The sequence below is a fragment of the Emydura macquarii genome, unplaced genomic scaffold, assembly GCF_026122565.2.
Source record: "Emydura macquarii macquarii isolate MOO-44397 ecotype Brisbane River unplaced genomic scaffold, CSIRO-AGI_Emac_v2 contig_1229, whole genome shotgun sequence".
In the NCBI taxonomy this organism is placed as follows: domain Eukaryota; kingdom Metazoa; phylum Chordata; order Testudines; family Chelidae; genus Emydura; species Emydura macquarii.
The window spans coordinates 429360-444624 of NW_027131366.1; the positions used below are offsets into that span (position 1 = coordinate 429360).

General features: G+C 41.3%; 1 protein-coding gene across 2 annotated transcripts in view; it reads left to right on the plus strand.

Moving 5' to 3' along the window:
* Positions 1–6801: 6801 nt before the first annotated feature.
* The window catches only part of PRIMA1 (proline rich membrane anchor 1), an 81252-nt gene continuing 72788 nt past the window's right edge, over positions 6802–15265 (plus strand). For both annotated transcript variants that reach the window (XM_067547098.1, XM_067547097.1), the window contains exon 1: positions 6802–6916. In XM_067547098.1, coding sequence (XP_067403199.1) covers positions 6824–6916 — 93 coding nt within the window. In that variant the 5' untranslated portion in view covers positions 6802–6823. The remainder of the gene's footprint in view (positions 6917–15265) is intronic.

A 15265-nucleotide genomic window follows, 5' to 3' on the forward strand; every position in this document is an offset into this window, starting at 1 on the left:
AACTCCTATTCAAATATTTGATAAACTATTAATTTAAATCAATGAAAAATACAACAAGCAGCTGTTTTAAAATTTTGATCGAGATCCTTACAACTTTAGGGATCTTATCCTTATATATTGGAGCCAAGGAGAATCTACTGAATGCTCAGAACTTATGAAAAGGCCATTTATTTAGCTGCCTAAATATGACCCAGGAGTCTAACTTTAGGCACCCTTTTTCTTGGACACAGTCAGTAAAATACTTTGGGACCCTTAGGGGAAAGCCCAAAAGAACCGAGATATTGTGCAGTTTGGAGACCTATAAGTACTTTAGATAGATCAAAAGAAATATTTTTAAAATAGAAACAGTAAGACCATGTTTGAACAATCCACACCACTGAGTGACATAAATTATACTGACCTAAGCTCCAGTGTAGACAGCGCTATGTCAGCGGGAGAGCTTCTTCTGCTGACAACGCTACCGCCTCTCATGGGAGATGGAGTAATTAAGCCGATGAGAGAGCTCCCTCCCATCAGTTTAGAACATCTTCCCCAGAAGCAGCATCAGGGCAGCTAGGCCACTGTAGCACTTCTAATGTAGGTGTAGCCTAATGTGTTCCATATAACTGGAAAGTTGGAGATAACAAGGATAGTGTTATAGGTGCAGCTCTGCTGATAGCATTATTATGAGCTGGGTGAAACCTTGTTATGAGTTCAGATAAAACCTCATTGAGATTGGGTGTGAACACACCCTTCAATTAATGTAATGGTCACAAAGAGTTAATCAGAAGCCCTCCATCTCAGAAAAAAGAGGTTGTGTACTCACCCAGGAGTTTGGACAGAGTGGAGTGGACTCAGCTTTTGCTGAGTATAGGCATGTGTGTGTGTAGGGGGAGGCAGAACACACAAAGAAACAGGCAACTGGGAGGAGCAGCTGAAAGTATACTATAATGTCTGACCCTGGATGAAACTTGAAGAGAGGGTTCTGAGTGAGGAGTTCAGGCTGCAAAAAAGAGTGTTGTTGGTGCTGTGAGCAAAGGAAGCTGTTCCTGTGATTTGATTCAGTCTGAGTTCAGAGACATGGGACTTTGTACATTCTTTGTAAATAAAATAAACTGTATCCAAGAAATACCTGACTGTCACCAATTTCTGTTTTCAACTGGAACATCCCCAAGGCCCCAAACTGTGACTAGCTGCTTGACTCGAAATGGAGCAACAATATTTTTGAAAAAGGAAATAGCTGTGAGATTGATGGAGGGAATATACTATTGGCCATGACAATCTCAATCATAAATATTTGTTGTTTGCTTGTGTTTTAATTTTTTCCCCAGGTAGAATATTAGGTATTTCAGTGATTGAGAAAGAAGCTAACTAAATTCGTCTCGAGTTCATTGACGTGTATTCCAGAAGTATCATTAGCAGTCAGTAGAATGTTAAATGGAAGCTTCTAACCCACTGACCACAAAGACCTTCATTGAGAAGTGGTAACCTTCATTTTCTTTGATTCAGATTCCACTCCAGCTAAAAGCCTGCTCAACTATGTCGGAAGATGTGGGGACAAATTCTGCTCTAAGTCACATGGGGGGTAAATCCACAGCAACTTTCATGATTTCAGTGATATTACTCCAGATTTGCAGCATTACAACTGTAAACAGAATCTTGACCCAGATCTCCAAAACATTTTAATAAATATAATAAAATCAGTCTATACTGAAAAAATAAATGTATTCTTATGGATAATCATAACCAATATCGCTACCTGGACTATAAGGACAGAGATAATATTTATTCTTATTGCTAATCAGTGTTCCAGTTATTGTAATGTTCCCTGAATATTCAGAAAAGCAGAATGTTACCATGACTGTATTGTTTATAACTAAATGGTTAAAAAACAAAAAACAAAATAAACTAGTCTGATCAATGCTAATCAAACCAAAGACCAAAGTAAATATCCCACAAAATGGTCATTCGGGGTCACATTCTTCTCTTACTCTGGTGTAAATCTGGAATAACTATCAGTTTACCTGAATTTGTTGCCAATTTACTCAGGTGTAACACAAGAGTAAAATATTGGTGTTGGTTTATGTGTTACTTTTGATAGGTTGCTTGAATAATATAGTACAAACAGCATTTTCCTGAAACAGATTAAACTTTTTTAAACAAGTCTTGTTTAGAATTCAAACTGCATTTACATGGCACTTTTCAGCCTGACTTTACCAACACTGAGCCAGAATCTGGAGCTATGTAAATTTACAGACTCATAATGCTCAATACTGCACAGTGCTAAGCACACCTTGCAGGACAGGACTTACAAACTATTTTGCCCTCAAAACAGCACTCTCATGAAGCTGGGTTTTTACATTGCCATGATGGAATGAAGATGGAGATGAGGAAACGGAGGCAGGGAGTTTAAGTTATTTGTCCAAAGCCACAGAGTCATTGTTAGAACAGAGATTACAATTCAAAAACTCTTAGTTACTGGGCCTGGGATCAAACCATTAGGCCATGCCTGTCTCTCCGTATACATATAATATCTCTACCACAGAAAATCACACTGTCCTTCTAGATTTTGGCCCTGATTCAGCAAAACACTTGAATATGTGCTTAACTTTAAGCAAAAAATAAAAGTATGTGCTTAAAATTAATTGAACTTAACTTTAAGCATGTGCTTTTGTCCTTTGCTGAGGTCACAATTCAGAAAAGCACTTAAGTGCACTTTATGCACTTAAAGTTAAGGATTTTCCTAAACTCTGCTAAATCAGGGCCTATAATTCTTTAGCTACCCAATCATATAATTTATCTTTCTTACAGGGGTAAAATTCCAGAGCCCTAGTCTCCCTCTGTAGAAAACCAGTAAATCCCTCTGAAGTTAAAGGAGGGAAGTGGTATCACATATAGAGAACAGGATCTATATTCAGCACTTACACTTGCTAAAACCCCATTCACTTGAACGGGAGATTTGCCTGAGTATGGATTGCAGGATTTGGTCCATATATCAACATTTGATTTTAAAAATTTGCAGTCTAGTAGTTTCATTGATGCAGATGTCAATTACCAAACCAAAGCAGAAAAGTTGCAGATCACATAGGCCAAAGTCAGCTTTTATTTACACCAATGCAGCATCACCGACTATTGCTCCGGTAGAACTGGGAGTAGAGTTTGGTCCACTGTGCCCTCAGTTCATTGGAGTGTCTTTGGGCCAAAGGAACAACACGTAGAGCTGGTTCTCTGACAATTGCTAATGGCAGGAAAATCCACAGTTCTTTTGACATTAAGTCACTGTAAACACTGAAAGAAAAGAAATCTGTATTGTATTTTTTGGCTTACAATGCCTTAAGCCTTATCTCTCATTCTGTCAGGAACCAAGAACTATGTATACAGATGGTGCAATGTATTATGTTCTGTACTGTGATCAAGTGCTGAAATACCTTCAGGAAATCACCAGAAAGCCTGAAAAGCTTGCAGTCTCTTGTGACTCCAGCCTGGTAAAACTATAATTGAACAAGGACAATATATTAAGCACTGTATGTTACACAGTAGCCCCATGGAAAAGGAGTGTAGCTTTTTCAACATCATTACAAAAAATATATTTATTGTAAAATTACTTACTGAATCCAAGGTCATCAGCTATGTGTATCTCTATGGTCTGCCCTCTCTCTCTCTCTCTCTCACACTCACACACACACACACGAATTTACAAATAAATACGTACTTCTACTGGGACAAATTCATCCTGGACATAAGTCCATTAAGTTCACCTGCACTGTGTACATTTATAAGACATTGCTGGGCTTGATTCCCTTCACACTTCCACCAGTGTAAATCAGGAGTAACTTCACTAAGTCAGTGGCGTTACATCGGTGTAATAGTAGTGTGAGAGAACAATTCTAGCTCATTATTTACCGTGGCATTGACATATTTTTATTCTTGCTTCACAATGTGGATTCATGAAACAGTCATTTTGCTTAACTAGGCTGAGTTTGTGCCAGAAAGAGAGAGGAAAAAATGAATCCAGCATTCCCGCACTTCCTCATTCAAACCTTTGGGTAAACCATGTAACTAGAGAGGGGCCCAAGACTTCACATCTGGAGCCCAAATACTGCAATATTTGGGATGTTCAGATCCACGATTTTGCTTTGGCCCATTATAAAGACGGGCCATTTGCAAAATTTGGATCTGAATCCAGGTTTGGATTTCAAACAGCCCACACTCTGGGATGTGTTCAGCTGAGCGATTTTGATTTGGGCACATCTCTCTACATAATTATAAACAGAATGACACACTAAAAATTGACTCAGGCTATCGATGCAGCAAAAATATTTATAAGCATGTTGACATATGATAAATCTAACTTATGGAAACAGCCACCATTCACAGAGACCCCTCCTGCAGCTTTGCTCATTAACAGGCTCAGGAAAAAACTAAACCCATTTTCCTTTTCGATCCTGCCACTCTATTTCTTCTTTGTAAAGAGGCAAGACTGTGCCACCCTCATAATAAAGGATTCTTTATTCATTTCCCTGCAAGCGCTCTTAAATGTTCCAATGTGCTTCATTATCACATAGAAACACAATAGAAGTCAATGTCTCAAAGCGTCTTTCATTATTACATCTCACGAAACACCCAAAAAAAAAAAAAAGCCATAGAGCAAATAATTCACTCACACGATAGAATAATCCCACACACCAGGTTGAGATAAATTTCACTTCCCAGCAGAAGGCATCTGACTGACGTTTGCTACCCTTTGTAAGCATCAAACCTTCAGGGCATCAAGTCGTGTAACCTTCAGGACACCAACTGAGGCCCACTGATTATGTTTAAGGCTTGAGTGACTTTTTTATCCCTCTTAGTTGTCTTTGTTGTAATATTGGTTTTATTAACATGCTTTAATGTCTGATATGGAAGACTCAGCCCTGGCAGTCAGGAAACCTGGGACACTGTTGCCACACTTGCTGAGTGACATTCAACAAGTCACTTAGGGCCTGATTTTCAGAAGTGTGGAGCACCCCGCAGCTCTCTTTGATTGCAATAGAAGCTGTAGATGCTTAGCCCCTTGGAAAATCAGGCCATTGACCTCTGTAGCCCTGTTTCCCTCTCTTTAAAATGGGGATGATGATACTTTCCTCACACTCCTGGGGTGCTCTGGGACTAAATAAAACACTGTCAAGTGCTTTGAGATCCTCAGATGGTAAGTGCCCTAGAAGTGGAAACATTAAGGCTAATTTACTGTATTTTCTATAATTGTACATTCCATAGTAGCCACTTGTAAAGACATTAGTAAAATGATTAAAACTGCACGAATGACTGAGAGTTACCTGTGCAACTCAGGGGCCCCATGGGAGGGGCGTTGTTTGCAAAGCCGGACTTGCCTCCAGCAGTAATGGGGGTTAGGAGGAAGGAGAGGGGAAGCTTGTCAGTTTCCAACCTGCAATGATCTTTTAATGAGTGTCAGAGAAAACCCTGAGCCTCCCAAGAAGAAATCCCCGGTCGAGTGTCATCATATGAGCCCAGGGGGGAAGAAAAAACACGGAGCCAAGTGTCAAATACACAACGGACTCGCTAGATGGGTATGAAAAATCACTGCAGCAGCAGCAGCAGGCAGGGGAGAGATTAAATTCACAGGCGAGCCAGGAGCCTCTGGCTTTGCTCACATATTCTCCCCCAACCCCCCCTTCCCTTTTGCATGTGCAGCTTCTCTCCAGCCCAGCCCTGTTGTCCTCCCCGCTCACTCCCCACGGGCTCTGCACCGCCGGCCTCTCTTTCTCTCTCTCGTCCGCAGTTTCTTGGGGCTCTGATGATGGACAGCTGAGGATCCGGTACCAGAGGAACTGGCGAGGGACTAGAGAACAACCCTACTACTTACAGGAAGGGAGCTCTGTACGGACTGGAGCAGCTGATCTCTTTTCGCTTTGCGAGGGGAGAAGGGATCGGGGGAGCTGATTTCACAGCGGCTTCTGGGCACCTTCTCTGGGCACTTTCTCTTGGGGGAGCCTGCGGTTTTGTTGCAATCGCAGGGCGAGGAAGAGGGGGAGATCGGCTAGAGACTTGGAGCATCCGACCTACAGCCATTGAGACCCAGTGGCATTTTGCAGGCTGGACCTCGGGTTCATTTCCAGGGGGGTCTGCTTTATTTCTTCACGGCCCCTCCCTCTTCTGACCCAGGGAGACGCACCCTGGACTGGGTGGTGCTTCCCCCACCCCCTTTTTTTTTTGGTGGGCAAGCCCCTCTTTTAAGAAAGGAGCCTTCCCCTCCCCCCATGAGAGGCTGCTGGGCTCCAGGGATCCGACTCAGCAGCGAGCGGAGGCAGAGCCGGGGGGCAGCCAGGTGGTGCAGCGGCTGCTCCTACTGATCCTGCTGCAAACTTTTCTACCTGCACCCAGTGCACCGCCGCACCGCATGTAAAGGAAGTGCCGGCGGCAGCAGCAGCAGCAGCATTGCAACGACCTGGGACACAGACCCTCCCTCCCCCGCCCCCAGGGTAAGGAGGAAAACAGCAGCCAGCTGGGCGCTTGCCCTGCATGGCAGGAGCTGCCGTAGCCAAGAGCATCGCCGACACGCATTGTCTTGGGGGGAGTGGGGGGTCGCCCCGGTCATTGCCAGAGGGGAGGGGAAAGGAAGGGCGAGCCGGGGGGCTGGGTGCATGGGGCAGGGAAGCCAGGACTTGCTTGTAGCTGGGAAGCTTTCCACAGGCCCCTCCCTTTCGACATAAAGTTGGGAAGATCTCGGGGAGGGAGGCGCCGCGCGCTAGGGATGGGTGCGATCCAACGCCTTGGCTCTGCTGTGTGCTGTCCCCGTTCAGTTACCCAGGGCGTGAGCCGAGGAGCCCCAGCGCCCGGAGGAGCGATGCCGATCAGAGAGCTGCTGCTGCTCCTGCACTGCTGCTGGCCGTCCCTGCTGCTGCATTGTGCACTCCACCCCCTCTGGGGCTGCATTCAGGTAACTCCCACCTGGCCCCAGCCCGTCACTCAGAAGTTGGGTGGGAGGGTGCAGGTAGCACAGATGAACACCTGGCCTTATTTACTACGGCACGGTGGCCAGGAGTGGGTGAAGGTAGAGGACTCTCCTGAGCTGGGAATAATCTTCGCTGGTTGGGGCTCCTGGGGCTTCCTGCCCCTCCTCTCCTGGTGGGGGAGTTGGGAATAAATGATGTTTGGCTTCTTTGGCCTTCTGGCTGAGGGGAGTGTGTAGAGACAGACATCTATTCCCATACAGTTAAAAAGGATGAAATTGGAGAGCCCTCTCACAAACAGAAAGACGCTAAGACTTTCTGTAAAATCCAGTGTGTCATTTACATCTCTGCACTCTTGACACCTTTAAAGTTGGTCTGTCATCGCTGCTGAAGATGGTTTGTTTACAGATTAAAATGGTGCATTTAGAACAACTTCTAATTGCGGGGGTTTAACTAAAAAGTGTGTGGTTTTAAATGGCTTTTTCACATTTTTGGCATCTGTTGACACTGTTTCCTTATTTTCATATACTTTTGAATATTTAATGTGCTATGGAGAACTTCAGTCGCCTCTCTCAAGCACAGCATGCATATGCACGCCTGTGGTGATATATACAAATATTAAATAATAATACTAGCCAGAATGTCTTTTATTGGACCAACTTCTGTTGGTGGGAGAGACACGGTTTTGAGCTTACACAGAGGGCTTCTTCAGGTCACCTCACCAACAGAAGATGGTCCAATAAAAGAAATTACCTCAACCACCTTGTCTCTCTAATATCCTCTAATTTGCTCGAATCAACACAAATACAACACCGCAAATAACAATATTGTAATTAATTACTTACTGTGATTGTAAACTCATCTGGAGACAGACCTTGTGTTCATCTCTGTCTGCAAAGAAACTATCACACTTTTGGTGCTATCTTAATAATAAATATATATGTGAGAGAGCGCGCACCAGAGAGAGAGAGCTCTGAAATGCACATGTGCATTCTATATGATGGGAGAAATTCTGGCCCCAGTGAAGTCAATGGGAACAACTCATTTCCATGGGGCCAGATTTCTGTGTGTATAAAATAGACTACTGTATATGCATACACACAGAGAATTGTTCAGATTTTAATTTTTACAGATTGTTGACTTTCAAAACTAAGTCTTCCAAGTAGCAACAAGGAATAGTTCAACATATGTAGCTGTTGCTTGCCTAGATACAATTCCAATTACTTTTGATTACTGCTGATTATAGAGAGACAGAGGCTTTTCTAGAGACTTTAAGAGATCAACACCCTAGTGAGCCTTGTGCCTCAGGAACTCACTCAACTCATCTGAGCAAGATGTGGTTGACCTTTTTAAACATGTTGACAGTGAGAGGGTTTAGAGTGTAATTACTGTGGGTGGCAATATGTACAAAACAAGGAACACATTAGGCGTTCTGAAAGCCTCATTCTGGTAATACTTTGGCATGGTGTTTGAAGTGTTTCTGAACTGAGAATTCACTGGGTAAAAGCTGAATCAGCATTGTCCACTCTCAGCCTCTGACTGTTATGTGTTGTGACCTTGATTGTAATGTGGGGTGACCAGTGACCTTTCTGCAGATGAACTGGGAGAAAACAACAAACTAAAATGTACAGTGATTTTCCAATTCAGGCAACCAGGAAACCAGCAAAGCTAACTAAAATACATCCCTTTGATATTTTACACTTTATTTATAATATATGTCTTCAAGCAGTAATTGATGAGCTAGCCGAGTACTGTTTCAGCACAGAGCAACTGCAGTCTCTTTCTTGGAGAAAACGTAGTAGAGACTTAATGTCCCTTACTCTCTGTTCTAAATTTAGTGGATTCCAGAAGAATGCACTGAGATTTTTTTTGTTTGTTTTAACATTTGTCTCTTATAAGATTTGTGAGCAGTCCAACTGCAAAAAAAAATAAAATAAAATTCTGCTGACTTTCCTGCTCTAGAATTTAGGTGGCTAAACTAATTTCTGTAATTGAAAGTGTGTACATTTAAGGATGTAAAAGAAGCGTCATTTTGAAAACCATTTCCTTCGAACAATCAGGCAGTCACCAAGACTTGCATAAGCACCCTTCATACACATTACTCAGGTGACTTAATTAAAAATAAATCAATTATTTAAATATGGTGTGAAAAGGCAATCTGGAGTCGGCCAGACTTCCTCTGCCATAGTTTAGAAGTTCTGCTGCCTGATTCTTGATTTATAACTCCATTTTTTAATGTTTTGTACAAATCCAGTCAATCAATCTACTCATATTAGAATTTTTAGTTGCCCTCCCCACCTCCCACCCAATGATAGAGGTATAAGGCTCTTATATGCATATAATAATGCAAAGGTCATGCACTGAAGAGTGTTCTTAATGAAGCATGAGGTTTGCATGTTCTTTGTATTAAATCTTAAACTGATCCTTGCATTACCCATATACGATCCTAGCTCTTTTACCAATATGAACTCCCTTCCATCACAGATTAGACTCAAAGGAAAATCATCCCAGGTGCAGCTTCTTAAAAATAAATGAGCCAAGATTTTGGGTCATATTCAGCCATGGTGTAACTTAATTTGCTCAGAAGAGATGAATTTGACTCATAATCTTTAGTTAACTTCAAAGCCAAGCACCATAACTTTGTCCAGACTAAGCAGAATAATTCTGTAGGCAACTTTTCTGTTTTTCCGGAAGTTGATGAAGCACTGTCAGGGAAAAAAGTATGACAGGCCCAGATATCCTGAGTTCCCATGAGTATGTTGTCAATATTGTTCCATTTAGGTTACCTATACCTGAGGAAAGTGGCAGGGGTTGCCAGAAATAGTGAATTGCAGCGGTGCAGGGTTGGCACATCCAGGCCACATCAAAATCCTGCTTCTTTTTCCTCTATAGCACTTTCCAAACTTAACCTTTTTTAATTTAGTCCACACATCTAAAAGACTTTTCCAGGCCCTCACCATGTGCTATATTGATCACTATATCCTCCCTCTCTTTGGCCTTCCTGACACCTATAAATAACACCTGCTAAGATTAACTTCCTTGCCTGTCTCTCTTACTGTAACACCCTTGAATTTGAATCTCTCCATTGGCTCCCTCTTTTCTATCACATCAGGTTCAAACTCCTTGTCCTCATCCTCAAGGCCCTTCTGAGCTATACCTCTTCCTATTTATCCACTGTTATCTCCCTGTGTTGCCTCCTTACTCTCTCCACACTGTCAATGATAACCATCTGGCTTTCTGATTTATCTTCTTTTCCCACAGCTCTTTTTGCTCTTCCTTGCATGCTGCTCCTTACACATGGAACACTTTCCCTGAACTAATCTGTAAGGCTATTCTATCTTCTCATTCCCTCCTCAAGACCTATTCAAGACTTCCACAAGAAATCAGCCAGATAAGGATGGCTAGGTGAGGAGCAGTTGATGTTAGCTTATTATATTTAAAAAAAAAAAAAAAAAAAGGCCACCAAACCTCATAATACTATTAAATGATTTGGAACCATCAAGTTGTGCACTTTGTTGTCCTATCTATTTACATGAATTATTACTGCTATCATCGTCCTCCCTCTCCTCCCCCCCCCCCCCTTAGCTTCCTGTTGTTGCTTTGCTTAATTGTTGGGATTTGTTTTAAATTTAAGATTATAAGCATGTCAGGGCAGGGACCATGTTGTCCTATGTATTTGTGTGGAACCTAGCACAATGGGGCTTTGAGGCTTTTGAGGACCACCCTAATACAAATAATAATAATAATGAACGGCATAGTAAGTTAATGGAGACAGAATCTTATCTCAGTTCCACTGATGTAAATCTGGAGTGACTCTGTTGTAACTTCAGTGGAATTATTTGGGCTTTACACCAATGGAAATTATTGTCATATCAGGCAGGCAGTAAGAATTCTTGATTCTCTATCAGTCAATAGCACCTTTTGGACGGGTGGAGGGGCAGACTATCATCCTTGCACTTGATTTAGAATGTCCCATAGAGACTCAACAGGGGACTGCTCTGTAATCCTCTATTCTCAAACTTGGAATTCATCCTGTGTTGTGTAGCATGCAAATGGACTTCAGTGGGGTTCTGCACAGGTGCACCTTTGCACCCACCTGCTACGCAATGCAGGACTGAAATCATAGTTTCTGCAGAAAATCCTTGTTTAAAAAGATAAAGTTCATGTCTGTGAGGTTATATAACTGACTATGCAAGCAAGCAATTGCTTTCCAAATTGGACATGTTCATACCACTTTGTTTGCTTTTCCATGAACGCTTGTGCAAACAGATTTTTATTTGCATGATTATTAGGAAATGTCTGCCCTTTATGCAAAATACAGTCACATAAATTGTTCAAACAATTATGCATAATGAAACATTAATAAAAATTAGCTCTGTCCATAGGTAATTTGAGAACAGAGAAAAGGGTAAATTCCTTGCTACTGATAGTTCACCTAGCTGTAAGTCCAGGCAACCTGAGAGGCGGAGCTGGCAAATTACTATATGTATTGAGAAAACCAGATTCAAACCTAAGAATTAAGCTTTTTAGAGAGGCCAATGAGACAAAAGTTCACAGTCATGTCCAACAAGAGAAAGTGTCACTGAATGGTCAAAGGATGAGGAAACAAATCCTGGTCAAAAGATATCTACAGATCACTAGCGACCCCTTGCAAAGACTGATATTTGTCTGATTAATCGTTATTTATGAAGTGCTTCTGAAGTTTTTCTGTGGCTAAGTTAACATTTGACAAAATGAACAAACAGTAAAGTTTGATAAAGGTCTGTAATTAGCAGAATCTTCCATAGAAGGTCTATGCTTTTTCAACATATCTTTCACTCCTGTCATCTTCTGTAAAGGCAGCTGATCTTGAATTATACACATTAGATACAAAAAAGATCTATTAAGTCATGTGTCTCAGCAGTCTCTGCCAGTGCAGGATTGTTTCCTACAGTGCATTTCTAGAGATTTATTCCATTTAGGTTTAAAAAAGACTCAAGTAATGGCCTTCCATTCCTTTCGTCAGAAGACTAATAGACATCATCAGTAGTAAAGATTTTCCTGAGACTGAGCCAACATTTTTCATATTCCTTTTCTTAATTCTATCTCATTACTCCTAGTTAATCCCCTTGTAACAATGTTTAACTAATCCTCTCCTTCTGAGGCCTTCATTCCTGTCCTACCTTAGTCCTCTTTCAGCTAACCTATACATCATTAGTTTTTAAAAATCTTTCCCTTTAAGACAACCCTTTGAGTAAGGGTGAAATCTACAATGTTCATCATAATCACTTAACATTTTCAGATGCTCTGCTGTGGGACAAAGCAGACAAGGGACTGAAAAAAAATAGGTGATTAATCCTACCTCTTTGAATCTCCGCCATTTGCCGAGAATAAATCCGTAGGAGGAAATGTAGCCAGTGGATGGAGTAAGGCAACAAAAACAAACAAACCCCAAAACCAAATCAGAAATAGGATGCACCACTGGAGTATGGCTGGACATGCATAGGGTTAATCTTGTCTGCAAAATAATTGAGAAAAATGTCCAATGGATTCTGAGGACATGCTATTATCAGCCCACAGTAAGACAGCCTTTGGGGATTTAAAAGGCAGTCAATAGTTCTAAAAATAGACAGAGCCTTGTGGCCTTGGCTGATATTAAGTTAGAGTAATAAGTCAATCTAGCCTTCCTATACCATCACTATCATATGTTTATAAGCAAAGCATCTTCCAGTCTGAAAATGAAGAGTTCGCTCCGAATCCCTCCAATGTTATTCCATCCCATGACTAGTCACCTCCATTTTCCCTGGCTCCCTAGTAATTTTAGTGACCTAAAGAAAGTACCAAATTGCATACCAGGTCAAGGGATGATAGTCTTCTTAGTTAGTGGCCAGAGGGCATTGGAATCCTCCCTGATGATTATAAATGTTATCACTAGCAGCCAAAGCTATGGAAGACCCCATGTCACAGCCCAGCACAGGTCACTGGTGTGCAGCATTGTAGCAAGCTGGTTTTTTTTAACTCTTGGACTATCACTGAAGCAATTGTTAACACAATACTATGTATAAGCAGTGACATATAGGTAGTTCTTAGACTTATGAACTCTGGGAGCTCAATTTAAAGAGAAAAAGAAGCCTGCTTAGCTGTCAGATTTATCATCAGCTCTGGAGGATTATAAGGTTGAGTCACTTTGATTCATTGGAGTGTTCAAAGAGTCCCTGTAAGTTCCTGGAAACATTCTGGGATGGTTCTGTAACTGTCTCTTTATTATTACCTGATTGTAAGGGAGACAGTTGGAAAGGATTTGTGATTCCATTTGGTTTTTCCTATATTTGGTAATAAGGTACTGATCTTCTGAGGTTTATGTTCGGAGCTTCTTTCCAACTCAGCTTTTTCTTTGCCCTTTTTCACTCTCTGCTGTTTGAGCTACAAAATACTATCTTCAACTAATCAAAGCCACAATGTGTATTTAGGTATACAATGCACGTGAACTGTGCTGTGTTAAAATTAAAGTTTATTTGGTCAGAAAAGTCAATATAATGTATGTAACTTTAATATGGCAAGTAGATGGCATAAACCACACTTCCCCTTTGCAAGGATCAATGCATTTTATTATAATCAAATGACAATTAATCAAAAATTACTAGATAGACCATTACTAATATTACTTCCACAGTATCCTCTCTCAAGCCCCGGTTCAGTAAAGCACTCCTATTCATGACTGCACTTATGCATATGCTTAAGTCCTATTTACTTCACTGGGATTTAAGTATGTACTTAAGTGCTCTCTTTAAACCAAGCTCTAAAAATGTATGTTAGATATTTTTTCTTAATTTCTGAGTTTTATCTCCTCAAAATAGGATCTTTTATAGATTTTTACTTTAAATGTGAGTTCAAATTAATTTAAAAAAAAGTTGGCATCGAGACCTGTAGAACAAAACACTCATTGGAAGCTATTGGGACACTTGCATAATTTCACTTTTCCCAGGGGCTCACCTCTTTCGCTTAATCTTTCTACATTTTCTATGGTCTCAGAACAGTCATTTTAGGGTTCTTCTATATTTTTAAAGTTGATAACCAAGTAAATATTACTACTGCAATGCTAAAAATATGTTCGTAACTAGTTGTCATGACTGTATCAAGATGCTGAGCATATTTTATACAAGAGGTCACTAAAGTAAAAACATGGGGCAAATGATGCCTCTACAGGCTCTACAAGGGCCCACAGCCACCTTTATAATTAACACTGAGTGCGTGTCACACAGGCTACATCTTGATTGAAATGAGTCTGTGATTCATGTGGTCCCCAGATGGACAAAGCTTTGGCCCTCTTGTCTTCAGGTTACAGTAACCAGAGGTGAAAGGGCTAACACAATAGATTCTGGAAATAAAGAAAAGGTAGATCTGATTCAGCCCTCAGCTCTGCCATAAATCATCATCACCACCACAGCAAATCCCAGTGGGACTTGGCCTCCTTGCAAACCATCTGTATCAATCTCTGGCAAGGTGTCTAAAGTGATGTGGTTGTATATTCAGTTTATGTCCATCACTGGCAATATCTTGTGTTGCTACCAAAGCTGTTGATGCCCACCTGATTGCTGGCTGTGTAGCAGCATTCCTTGGTATACACACTTAGGAATTCATTGGTTTTCCATTGTTATAATCATACCAAGAAAGCTGCCAAAAGTGAAACAGTGCTGATGGAGGCAGTTGCTGGATTTGGCTTGGAATCGCCTCATTTTTTATCTTGTCCTATGACTTGATATGGTGCAGCTGACAAAGACAATGAGAATAGAAAACATCAGTGCCCATATTTCACTTCTCTACAATAGAGTTGGTATAACTGTGGTTGTAGCAAGCTTGATATTATGACGTGCCCACAGAGAACACAGAAGGGCCTGAAACATGGCAGCAGCTGCTGATGTCCAAATATTTCAAGCATCTTCCAGCACTGTTTGTGACACTACCCAAATATTTGACAATTGTCATCTCTGCTATGTTCCACTTGGACAGGTTAATAATGAGCTGGCTGTAATCTGGAGCTGGAGGGTTCTTGATGGTAATGGCCAGGGACTTAGTTTGATCTGGATTAATAACCAACTAGATCAGTCATCAGCTGCAGTGAATTCACCAAACTAAGCCAACAAGACAATGTTGTCATCATTTTTGAAATAATGAAGCAGAATGGCATTGAGCTCAGTGCCACACAGCTGCCACCTCAAGCCTTTCCATCAGTCACTCAGTATTCACATTGAACTGCCATGGTGACAGACCGTAGCCTTGCCAAACTCCTGAGGAGATAGGAAACAATGTCACGTATGTGCCATTGACTTGAATGCAGCTTTCCATTATAGAGCTCT